Source organism: Lactuca serriola, chromosome 4 (assembly GCF_051521515.1).
Source record: "Lactuca serriola cultivar US96UC23 chromosome 4, Lser_US96UC23_V15, whole genome shotgun sequence".
Lineage (NCBI taxonomy): Eukaryota > Viridiplantae > Streptophyta > Magnoliopsida > Asterales > Asteraceae > Lactuca > Lactuca serriola.
In genome coordinates, this window is record NC_136411.1 from 207267796 (window position 1) to 207281496 (window position 13701).

At 32.5% G+C, this 13701-nt stretch overlaps 1 protein-coding gene across 1 annotated transcript; it reads left to right on the top strand.

The window, feature by feature from the left end:
- Positions 1–360: 360 nt before the first annotated feature.
- On the top strand, positions 361–1192 carry LOC145099137 (uncharacterized). The gene is made up of 2 exons (XM_079036723.1): positions 361–612; positions 698–1192. The coding sequence occupies exons 1-2, from the start codon at positions 361–363 to the stop codon at positions 1190–1192; spliced, it is 747 nt and encodes a 248-aa protein (XP_078892849.1).
- The last annotated feature ends 12509 nt before the right edge of the window (positions 1193–13701 follow it).

The window sequence follows — 13701 nt, forward strand, 5'->3', positions numbered from 1 at the left end:
AGTCATGTTACTTTTCATGCCGATCCTTAACATCGAAGATAATATGGAATTTCATCTGCTTTTAGGCTTGTATGCAATGTTAGCTTTACCACTTCTTTTTGTGTAATATTTATTGAAATAAATGGATTTTAATTTTAATTTTTGATTTTGTTTAAAATTTATAGTTACATTATGTCCAACATTACAAAGCTTGAGTTTGCAGCACTTGAAGTTAGTAGGAAAAACTATGTGCCATGGATGATAGATGTAAAAATGCATCTTGATTCCATGGGAATCTCAATTGCTATATATGAATTTAATAATTGATTGGCACAAGACAAAGCAAAAATACAAGTTTCCCTTTGCAAGCATATTGATGAAATGTTAAGATTTGAATATCTTGATGTTACTGATCCAAGTATTCTCTGGAATCTTTTGAAAGAAATATTTGATCATCAAAAGGAAGTTATACTTCCAATTGCTAGAGATGAATGGAGAACACTGAGGTTTCAAGACTTCAAGAAAATGAATGAATATAACTCAGCTTTGTTCATAATATGTTCACAACTCAAGTATTGTGGACAAGAAGTTACTAATGAAGATATGATGGAGAAAACTTACTCCACATTTCATGCAACAAACATTACCTTGATGCAACAATATTGGATGAAAAAGTTCACAAGATATTATGAGCTAAATGCATACCTGCTTGTTGCAGAGCAAAAAAAAGGATCTCTTGATGAAAAACCATGAATCTCGTCCAACAGGATCAATAGCATTTCCTGAAGCAAATGCTACAAATACTGATGGTCATCGAAACAATACACGTGGACAAGGGCATGGTCGTGGCCGAGGACAAGGCCATGGCTATTTTAATCGAAACCAAAGCCATAATCAGAACCATAATTTTGGTCGTAGACAAGGTAATAATTGTGGTCGTGGCCAGAAAAGGAACAATTACCAATCTTCACAAAGAAACAATGTCTATACACTAGATAAGGCCAAATTGGTAAGGCATGATACTGGCACGTCACAAAAATCTGATGGTACATGTTATAGATGTGGTAGCACAGGGCATTGGTCAAGGACTTGTCGCACACCTGCACATCTTTGTCAACTTTATAAAGAGTCCATTAAAGGAAAAGGAAAAGAAGCAAACCTCGTTGATAATGTTGAATTCACTCCACTAACTTTTGATGATTTCTGCAAATGATATGGAATACATAAACTAAAATTTTCTATTATTGTTCTAATAAACTTGTGTTCCTTTATTTGTTTCTCATGTAATGTATTTCCTACACAATAAATGAACTTTCTTTATAATAATTATTAGGATTATGTTTATTCGCTTGTTATTTCTTTCATATGTGAAGTTTAATATGAGTCCAACTAGAGCACAACATCAGGAAACGATTGGAGATCATTGTATAGCAGATAGTGCTAGTATGCATATTATTTTGAAATCAAAGAAATATTTTTCAAAATTAGTACCAACGAAAACAATCATACATACAATATCAGGTCCTGCAGACTTGATAGAGTGAACTGGGAAAGCCCATTTTATATTACCAAATGGTACAAGCTTTGTATAGAAAATGCCTTATTTTCTCCAAAGTCTAATAGAAACTTACTAAGTTTCAATGACATATATTTCAAAGGATATGATACAAAAGCTGTGACCATTGAAAATAAGAAATATATGTATATTATAGACAAAAACCATGTGCTTGAAAAACTACCAACACTTTATTCTAGTCTGCATTATACATATATACATATGATTGAATCAAATATGGTAATCAAAGGAAAACATTGTGATCCTGGTACATTTAGTTTATGGCATGATAGGTTGAGCCACCCAGGAATAACAACGATGCGAAGGATAATTGAAAATACGAATGGGCGTCCATTGAAGGACCAAAAGTTCCCTTAATCAAACAACATAAAACCATGTGCATCTTGTTTCCTTGGAAAGTTAATTATAAAACATTCTCCAATGAAAGTTGAAAGGGAGTCACCTAGATTTCTAGAAAGAATTCAAGGTGATATATGTGGACCGATTCATCCACCATCTCGACCATTTAGATACTTTATGGTCTTAATAAATGCATCTATCAAATGGTCTCGTGTTTGCCTATTATCAACTCGTGATATGGCATTTGCGAAATTTCTTGCCCAAATTATCAAATTAAGGGCACATTTCCCTGATTATACTATAAAAAATGTGAGACTTGATAATGCTGGTGAATTTACTTCACAAGCATTTAATGACTATTGCATGTCTGTAGGAATTGTTGTTAAGCATCCAGTTGCTCATGTACATACACAAAATGGTTTAGCTGAATCACTAATTAAACGTCTCCAGCTAGTAGCTATACCATTGATAATGAGGACCAAACTTCTTGTATTTGTTTGGGGCCATGCAATCTTACATGTTGGATCATTGATACGCATGAGACCAAGTTCATATCATGTGTATTCTCCACTACAACTTCCTTTTGGTCAAGAGCCAAATATATCCCATTTGAGAATTTTTGGGTGTTCACTATATGTCCCTATTGCACCACCTCAATGGACAAAAATGGGTCCTCAAAGAATGTTAGGAATATATGTTGGTTATAAGTCGATATCTATTATAAGATATCTTAAAACATTAACAGGTGATATTTTTATAGCATGCCTACCAGATTGCCAATTTGATGAGGCAAATTTATCATCAATAGGGGGAGAAAAGAAGATTATGGAAAAAGATGTGTCATGGCATGAGCCTTCTTTATCATATCTTGAACCTCACACAAAACAATGTGACATGGAAGTTCAAAAGATAATGCATTTTCAAGAAATGGCAAATCAACTGCTTGATGCATTTACTTGCATAAAAAGGGTGACTAAATCATATATACCAGTTGTCAATGTTCCAGCTCGAATTGAAATTCCATATGGACAATGTAATGATAAAGTCACTCAAGAGTCTAAAACACGCTTGAAGCGTGGAAGGCCATTTGGTTCTAAGGATAAGAACCCACGAAAGAGAAGAGGATCAGAAATTGCCCTAGATCATGAGGAAAGTGTTCCTGGAGAGACACAAATTATTCAAATTCCCCCAGGAAATGAGGATGATGCACAAAATTATGGCCAGGCAAATAGAATATGTGACCAAAATGAAACTGACAATATAAGTATAATATTTTCTTATTCAGTGGCATGTGATATTATGAATGATGATCCCGAATCACAATCTGTCATCGAGTGTCAAAGAAGAAATGATTGGGCTAAATGGAAGGAATCTATGCAAGTTGAGTTAAATTCTCTTAACAAGAGAAAGGTTTTTGGGACCATTATCCTCACACCAGGAGTTGTGAAACCATTTGGGTATAGATGGATCTTCGTACGAAAAAGAAATGAGAAAGACGAAATTGTAAGATACAAGGCTAGACTTGTTGCTCAAGGTTTCTCTAAAGACCCGGAATTGATTATGAGGAAACTTATTCACCGGTAATGGATGCAACCACTTTTAGATATTTAATTACCTTGGCAGTCTCTAAAAGTTTAGAGATGCGTCTTATGGATGTTGTTACAACTTACTTGTATGGATCACTTGATAATGATATTTATATGAAAATCCCTGAAGGATTTAAAATGCCCGAAGCATTAAGTGCAAAACCCTAAGAAATGTATTCTATAAAATTACAAAGATCTTTGTATGGGTTAAAGCAATCTGGACGCACGTGGTACAATCGTTTGAGTGATTATTTGACAAGTAAAGGTTATAAAAATAACACTATTTGTACATGTGTATTTATTAAGAAAACAACATTTGAGTATGTGATCATAGCAGTCTATGTTGCTGATCTAAATATCATTTGAACGAATAAAGAAATCCTTGAAGTGATTGAACTTTTAAAGAAAGAGTTTGAAATGAAAGGTCTTGGAAAAACCAAATATTGTCTTGGTTTAAAGATTGAGCATATGCCTAACGGAATACTTGTACATCAATCAAATTACACAGAAAGAGTATTGAGATGTTTCAATATGGACAATGCGAATCCTTTAAGCACTCCAATGGTTGTTAGATCATTAAATATTGACAAGGATCTATTTCGTCCATGCGAACAAAATGAAGAAGTCCTTGGTCCAGAAGTACCATACCTTAATGCAATTGGAGCTCTTATGTATCTTACCAATTTTACTAGACTTGACATTTTTTTTTGCTGTAAACTTGCTAGCAAGATTTAGTTTAGCCCCAACAAAAAGACATTGGAATGGAATCACACATGTTTTTCGATACCTTCGAGGAACCAGTGATTTAGGATTATATTATCCCAACAATTCAAAACAAGGCTTGATTGGTTATGCAGATGCAGGTTATTTTTCTGATCCTCATAAAGCTAGATCTCAAACTAGATACGTATGCATGAATGGAGGTACTGCAATTTCCTGGCGTTCTCAAAAGCAAACACTTGTTGCCATATCCTCAAATCATGATGAAGTCATTACACTAAATGAAGCTAGAAGAGAATGTACATGGTTGAGATCGATGACACAACTAGTTTTAACTTCATGTGGACTTGAAAAAGATATAGGTCAAACTTTAATATATGAAGATAACTCAACATGTGTCACTCAAATGAAAGAAGGATATATCAAGAGCGAAAGGACAAAACATATACCTCCAAAGTTTTTTTAGTACACTCAAGAGCTTTTAAAGAATCATCAAGTTGAAATCAAATATGTTCAATCTAGCAACAATGCAGCATACCATTTTACGAAGGTACTTCCTACTGCAATCTTTAGGATACATGTGCACGACATTGGAATGCAACATGTGCATAGAATATAATGTAACATATGTCTAAATAAGGGGAGTCAACTTTACATTGCACTCTTTTTGCCTTCGCTAAAGTTTTTTCCCATTGGGTTTTCTTTAGCAAGGTTTTCAATGAGGCAGTACTTCAAAACTGAACTCTAGATCAGAAATGGTGTCATCCAAGGGGGAGTGTTGTAAATTATTGTGAATGACACCAATAATTGGTGAATTGGTGAAATCTATCATGTTATACTATTTACATGACATATGATAGGTAACTTTTGTAGTATAAATAACATGCTCTTGCAAATATATGACGATACAATTTCAAAAGATATAAAATATCTCATATCTTTCCTAATTCTTCTTCTCCATAAATTTTCTTTATCTATGTTGTTAGTTTTATTTTTTTTTAAATTATCTTAATCACGTTGAATTTTATAACATATTTCAATTTGTTGATTTGATTTTTACACCAATGGGCTTCAAAACATATATTTTTGTTTTGATGTGACTTTCCTATTGCTGTCGAAGAGAAGAAAAACAAATTATATGTGTTTTTGTTTTTGGTTTTTGTATATGTGACACACGAAAAAAAAACATATAAACAAATTTATTTTTCATTTGTTAGTATCCATATTAACCAAAACATTTTTAGAAAATTAGATTAAATTTGCAATTGTCTAACTTTATTATTGTTTTAAAACTATGTTATTCTCATTCTTACAAAATATGATATTAAGAACACTGTTTTATGTAATACTTATATTCTTATAGAATGAAAAAGTTCACAACAACTTTACCTAGCACTTTCGAGCCTTTTTAAGATTACTTATGCAAATTTATTATAATAAGCATAAAGCGATGTAATTACAGGCTTTGCAATTTATGTAATAATAGCAATGACTATAAACTAACCAAGTTCATGCATATACTTTAAACCAACCAAGTTCTGTCAAAATTACAAAATTTTGTTTTATATTTGCAATATAAAAGCATTCTCACATAATGTTATTTGACTTTATGGCGGTTATTTTCATTGTAGTTTTAGGATTATATTCTATTAGAATAAATTATAATTCTTTAATGCCTACAACATTATGTCAGAATTTATAGTTTTATTTTCTATTATAATCTATTAGGTTTTATAGGTTCTTCTATATTCCGCAAGAATTTGTAATTTTTATTTTGTCAGAATTTATTTATATAAATCCGTTCACACTACTAGAAAAAAGGCTTTCCTTGACAGACAATGTCTGTCATAAATGCCTATACATGACAGACAAATGTATGTCACTGAAAGTCATGTCATAAAGGATAATGACAGGCATTTGGCCTGTCATAAATTTCATGTCAGAACTTTATGACCCACAATTAAGATACATACACGACACACGTTTTCAACATACATTTATGACATTCTATGACATATTTTTACGACATATTTTGTATGTCATGGTTATATATATATATATATATATATATATATATATATATATATATATATATATATATATATATATATATATATATATATATATACACACAGCTTATTAATGATCCACGAATACTTCCATCCAAAGCCAACCGACATATTCCTCGCAGCTTTCATGAAGTGTGGAACCACCAGGCTTAGAGCTCTCATGTTCGCCACCGCCAACCGCCACCATTACAAAATCTCCGATTATCTTCTTCATCACACCGGACCCCACGGTATCTTCCCATCCCTCGATGCTCAAATCTTTCTTGAGTATCACCATCTTCTCCTCGACTGTTTGCCACACACTTTGCTCATGACTTGTTACCGACCTCGATGACATCACCATCTTCGACATCTAAGTTTGTATACGTGTGTAGGGATCCCAAAGATGCACTGATTTCCAAGTGGCATTTCATGAGCAAAATCAGGTCGAAGGAACTCACACCCATTTCGTTTAATGAAGCTTACGAGCTTTTCTGCAACGGGATCTCCGAATACAGGCCATTTTGGGACCATGTATTGGGGTACTGGAAAGCAAGCCAGGAAGAAGTTGGCGGAGTTCATGGGAATGCCTTTTTACAATGGAGGAAGAGGAGGGAGGGGTGGTGGAAGAGATTGTGAAGCTATGTAGTTTTGAGAATTTGAGTAACTTTAAAGTGAATAAGGATGGTGTTCAGATGTTTAGGGCATAGGTGGTGGTGGAGAATCGGAATTTTTTCAGGAAAGGAAAGGTGGGAGATTGGGAAAATTACTTGACTGAGGAGATGAGAGAATGGATTGATTCAATCACTGAAACCAGATTGAAAGATTCAGGGTTGGCACTAGGGCTCACCCAAAAAAGCTTAATACTATTTAAAGTTTATGTTTTATTTAATAAGAGAACAAAACTTTTTAGTCGTCTTTCAAAAGTCAGTGATGATAATATATATATATATATATATATATATATATATATATACATATATATATATATATATATATATATATACTAGGTGTGAAACATGTGTATTACACAGGTTGATTTAAAAAAATTAAATATTAAGGTGTAAATAGAAAATATTTTTTAATGTACAACATTAAAATAAGGAACAAACATATTTATTGCAATTTAATATCATATATATGATATTTAATACTTTACATATATAAGTATATTATTCTAATTATATAAATTGAAACAAACCAAAAATTGACAAGTACATAATATTTATTTAAAAAATACCACAAAATGATAAGTGTCAAAACTAATGAGTGGTTGACATGTGGCAAAAAAAAACATTCATTTATTAAGGAGGATATATATATATATATATATATATATATATATATATATATATATATATATATATATATATATATATATATACACAAGGGCTTTTGCGACAGATAAATCCGTCGTTATTCCGTATATATATATATATATATATATATATATATATATAGACACACATGTGTATGTGTATATATATATATATATATATATATATATATATATATATATATATATATACACACTTTAATAAATTAAGAATATAGTCAAGCTATTTCCATGTATTTATGTACTTATTTATTGTATTGATGTTTGGTTAAAATAAAAGTTGTTAAAATGGATATTATATTTTGATAATATTTTCGATTATAATTATTTCTTTGACTTTGTAATACCGCAACATTAAGATTACAAATAGGTCAAGGTTTAAGGGTTATGCATTAGGTCATATGGATTATGGTTTAAGGGTTATGGAATGAATTCATATGGTAGATATTTAATGGTTATGGAACTAAGTCATATGAGTAAATGTTTAAGGGTTACGCCATTAAGTCATATGGATTATGGTTTAAGGGTTATGAGAATAAGTCATATGGTCAGGGTTTAAGGATTATGCCATTAAGTCATATGAGTTATGAAAATAAGTCATATGTGTAAGGGTTTAAGGTTTATGCCATTAAGTTATATGGGTTATGGTTTAAGGGTTATCGATCATTTATCCATTTTAATGTTTATGCCATTAACAACAATTCACTAAATTTAATACACCAGAACCCTTAAAGTGAGGAAAAAACATTACAGCCTTTTACCATTTTAAACGTACATGTACCACTAATATAATATACAATTAAAAATATAAATACATAACAAATATTGTTGAGAAACAAAATCAATTTTTGAGTAAATTAATATAAAATACGTGTTAACCCCGCTTCGTGGGGTTCGGTTAACCTCGCATTACGGGGCCAGATATGTGAATTTTGAAGTCAAGGTATTGTGATTCATTAGTTACCCTTTCAATTGCCTGGTATGATATTTTTTGTTCAATTTATTCTTTGTAATTATTCTTTCATGAACTATTTGTTTATACTTTGAACACGACATTAGGTTAAAGAGGGTGTTATTTGTGCACACCTAAATAGGGGAAAATTCATCTTGTTAGTACTTCAGTCGCAAAATCGAAAACGCATCAGTTAGCAGACACATACATCACACATCACACAACAGACAAACCAAAAAAAATACAAATGTACATTGGAAAACTGTACATACTTTCTCTAAAAGCCACTATCTCGTTACCCATTCAAATAGCTTTAATAAAATTACTAAAAAATCAACCTTCTACTGAATTTGAACTTGAACCTGGAATGTCCAATCGTAATGCACTTATAATGTAAGGCTTTGTTCCAAGCTTTGATACACATTCGGAAATGTTCCTTGCTAAACCTCCTGCTGCATAGCTATCAACCCTTTTGTTAAAAAACAGACAAAATGGTCTAACGAAAATGCCTTTACTACAAAAATATATTACTTTAATCTGGAAAAGCATAATGATTTAATCTCTTCTCTTACCCCTACCCCTCTTACCACGACCACGACCCCTTATAGTCGGTGAACCCTCTACATAACAAAAATTGACAACATATAATGATAAATGCAAGAGATAACGATATACTTTTATTTATTTGTGCCATATAGCATCCTACTTTGATATTTCTTATTAGGAATTTCCAACATTCTTAATTTGAATAGATCTCTGAGAAGGGGGTAAGATTATGCCACCTAGTAGTGTAGATACATTGACAGCCGGACGATTTTGAACATGTGCAAATAATACAATTACAAATACAGTAAATAAAGAAAATAACAGGTGTAGTGGTTTCTCACAAACATCACTGTGAAAATGAAGAGTGATAGCAATTTCAAATTCGGCCCATCCAGATTCTGATAGCTCAAATTGTGGTGATTCCACTACTCTCATTGGATTATTGGAATTGGAATGCAATTGGAACATAACCCTAACTTCGACAAACTTTTTTCCATTTATTCCAATTCCACCCTTTTAGAAGGTTCACTGGTTATCTATCTTCTACTTTTTGACAATTTTTTCCTAAAGATATCCTGATTACAGTCATATCGATTTTCTCAATTTGGTACTCATAAGAACTTAGAAGATAAATCGAAAATTTAGTCAAAGTAAATGAGTATAAATAAAAATGAAATAGAATTATACCTTAACTTTTTGAGCAAACCATTGATTATCTGTCACACCCCAAAACCAAGAACGGCGGAAACGTTCTGGGGCGGAGGACGTCATGTATAGTATCACAACACAGTAAATGTAAATAAGCAAACAACATCATCCATTGCATTAAATATATAATTTTAATACAAGTGTGTTCTGTACAGTTATAGACACCAAAAATAATGTAACACAAAATAATATGAGATGAGTCTTGAATGCACTCCATTTTGTCAAAAGCTGGCCTCGGTACCTGTCTACCGATGACCTGAGAATACAAGTTATTTTGAAAGAGTTTATCAACATTAAGCTGTTGAGTTCATAAGTATTTTAGTGTCAATGTTTGTTGTAAAAAACGTTTGAACCTGTCTCAATGTCTAAGTTTGTAAAAGTGTAAGTAAATGTTTGAAAGTGTTTGTAAAAGTTTGAATCTCTCAGAAAATCCTATATTTTCTATAAAAGTAACCTTCTACCAAGGCTTAACTGTCTTGTATACTCGTTTGATGTAAAAGTGTGTAATTACCCAAGTATAACTATCATTTAATAAAATATAGTTTGTACACTAATGCTTAAGTGAGATTATCACTAAAATATGTAATAAGTAAATCATTGTAGTACTGTAGTTTTGTATAATAAGAACTACTGTTGTACTAACTACTACCTTAAACCAGATTTATATTAAGGTATAATGTGATAAATTGCACCATGCTATCGACTGGTAACAACGACATAATGAATGGTCGTAATAAAGAAATGATGTTTGGCACCCGCAGACCTGCAAGTCTGGCTGTAGCTAGCAGCAAGGTGTAGGATAGTCAATCCAGTATAGATCTATACGCAAACTCACGCTCTCCCTCCAAGAGAATTCTGGCTACAACTCGGGCCATGACATTTAAGGCATGCTCCGACACAGTGGATCACAATTGTTAACGTATTCATGTATATGTAATGTTTCTCGTTCTAGTATAGTTGTATATGTTCATGTTTCTAGTATAACTGTATATGTACATGTTTCTAGTATAGCTGTATAAGTACTTGTTTCTAGTATAGCTGTATATGTTCATGTTTCTAGTATAGCTGTATATGTACTTGTTTCTAGTATAGCTGTATATGTACTTGTTTCTAGTATAGCTGTATATGTACTTGTTTCTAGTATAGCTGTATATTTTCCTGTGTTACCCCGATGGTAACTAACTATTGATGTACTGATAAGTATGAATATGGAAGTACTTTTATGTCTATATATGTATATATGATATATAAGTAATATTGAAACGACCTTCGGATGGTCACCCGAAATCCTACCAGACCACATCTCAAGGCGCGAAAAGGAAATAGGGCGGATGGCCTTCCTAAGTCCTTTAAACATTATTTATACATCTATACATATATGGGCATGCAATTGAATATATAAAAGCATAAATAAGTTTTCATAAGACATTTGAAGCATAAATATAATTTCAAGAGGAGATCGACATGATGTCGATCTATAAAACAATTTGAAGGCATAAGTTGATAAAACAGTTTAAGTATAAGAAATATTTGTTAGAATCATAGTTTGTAAATAAGTTTGGATAGTAAAAGAGTTTGTAAAACATTTCAAAGTAAAGCAGTTTGATAAACAGTCTGAACAGTGGTAAAAATCGTTGTTTTCCTAGTTATTAATCACATGTGATTAAATGCAATCACATCTGATTGACGCAATAACTATAAGTATTTGACTTGTATTCCCCCCCCCCCCATAAAGTATTTAAAACATTTAAAATCATTTCAAAGGTTGATTTAAGGGGTATGAACTCACTTGTGGTGAGTCGTACGAATTGCAGTGTCTGATACCGTGCTAGATGGCAAACGGAGACTTGTTTACACGCACGAGCCTAGTTATCATATAATAAGCATATATATAACTAATTAGACAAATAATAACTTAATAAATAAGTTAAAACACTTAGGAACATGTAAACACTTTTCATAAGTGTTAAAGGTCCTAATGGTTGCATCTAAGTTGTTACGGGACAAGGCATAAGGGTTTGAAACATCAAATGGCCTTGCATAAGAGTTCACCACCCAACAAACCCCACCCTTTGGAGTTTACGGCCGTAAACTCATGGGTTTATGGCCGTGAACTCCTCACTTGGTGGTTTTGGGTGTTTTAAAGTGTTATCTTGATCCTAGAACACTCCTAGCTTTGTTGGAATAACACATGAAGTAGTTTAAGGCCCTAGAATGCTCCATAGGGGAGTTTACGGCCTATAGTCCATATACCCTAGAGTTTACGGCCGTAAAATCCTATGGGGTGATGGATTTTAATTGTTTTGAGGCACTTGCACATCAAGGATAGCTTCCATGATTTTATCTAAGGCTAATGGGGACAAGAGGCACACTTTTGTGCCATCACTTGGAGTTTACGGCCCAAGAGGTGTTCCTTGGCCGTAAACTCCCTTTAAGGGATGTTCTTGATGTCTTTTACTCCCCATTCAAGTCCTAGGTGTTTAATGGTAATTGTCTTAAGGCCTTAGGGGTGTTTGTGGTGCATTTAACCCTTGGAAAAGGGGTTTACAGCCCAAGAGATGTTCTTGGCCGTAAACTCCTACAAACTTATGATTTTGAAGTGTTTTGATGTCTAAAATAGTCACAAGCATATGAGGGTTAAAGTCCTTAAGCATTAGGGGTGGTTTAGGGCACTAAATGCCCTTAAAAAGGGGTTTACGGCCCAAGAGAAGTTCTTGGCCGTAAACTCCTATGACTTGTTGATTTTGGATGCTTTCTAGTCTCTTATGATCATATACTAAGTCCTCAATGAGTTGCTTAACAAGAAAATGGGTCTAGGAAGCCTTAAAGCTCCATTTTGGAGTTTACTCCCCAAGAACGTTCTTGGGCGGTAAACTCCCGGATCTTGTAATCTAAACATGTAATTGGTGTTATAAAGCATCTAACAAGTATTGAAACACATTTAGTAAAGTAGACTCACAATCTGGGATGAAAACCCGAAGATCCGTTAGAGAGAATATGGCTTTTCTCTATTTGGAATTGTGAATAATGAATTAATTTAATTCAGAAAACTATTTATAGTCCTGGAATATTTTGGCAGAAAATATTTTTATTCCTGATATTGGACTGTAACATTATGAAACTTGAAATGCCCAAATTTCACAAAACCAGGAGCATCCACTCTCCTGATATCTCCTTAAACATAAACCCTAAAGTACACAGACTTGTTCGGAAAAGTATGAAAATCACTGAAACTGAACTACCTTCTATTGAATAGATGATGTTCGTACAAATGGAAATTTCGGGTTGTCACATTATTAGTCTGGTTTCCACTTCCTGCAAAATACAGATAATGTTGGTAGTAGTTGTTTCACTTAAAGTCGAACATAATGTAGAAAAAGACACTCTCTTTTGTCTTCGGGTTTTGGTTTTAGGTTTGGGTTTTTCCTACTAAGTTACGTTTTTTTATTATATTCTTTTCTTCCTTTATTGACAAAAGTTTTATTTTTAACCTAAATTCTAAATCCCCTTTATCTTCTTCCATATGTTTCTTTGGTGGAGATTTATAGTGAAATTCATCTCTGAAATACTTTATGGGTTCTACTCTGAATGTTTGACTTTGCAATTTCATCTTAAGTTATGATAATAGTATTGAAATGACAAAAAAATATGACCCTGAAGTTAAGTTGTGATGTGAACATGATTTCAATTAAACGGGCGACAACTGGCAAAATAACGAATAATCTTAAACTACAAATCAAATAATAGTCTATGATATGAAAGTAGTAATTTACTTAATAAATTTCAAAAGATAAATAGTTTCTTATTCAAAAGTAATGTAACATCCCGATTAAAATAGAATAAATACATAATAAACCCGAACCCCGAGATGTAATTTACATAATAAACCCGAAACCCCGAGATGTAATTTT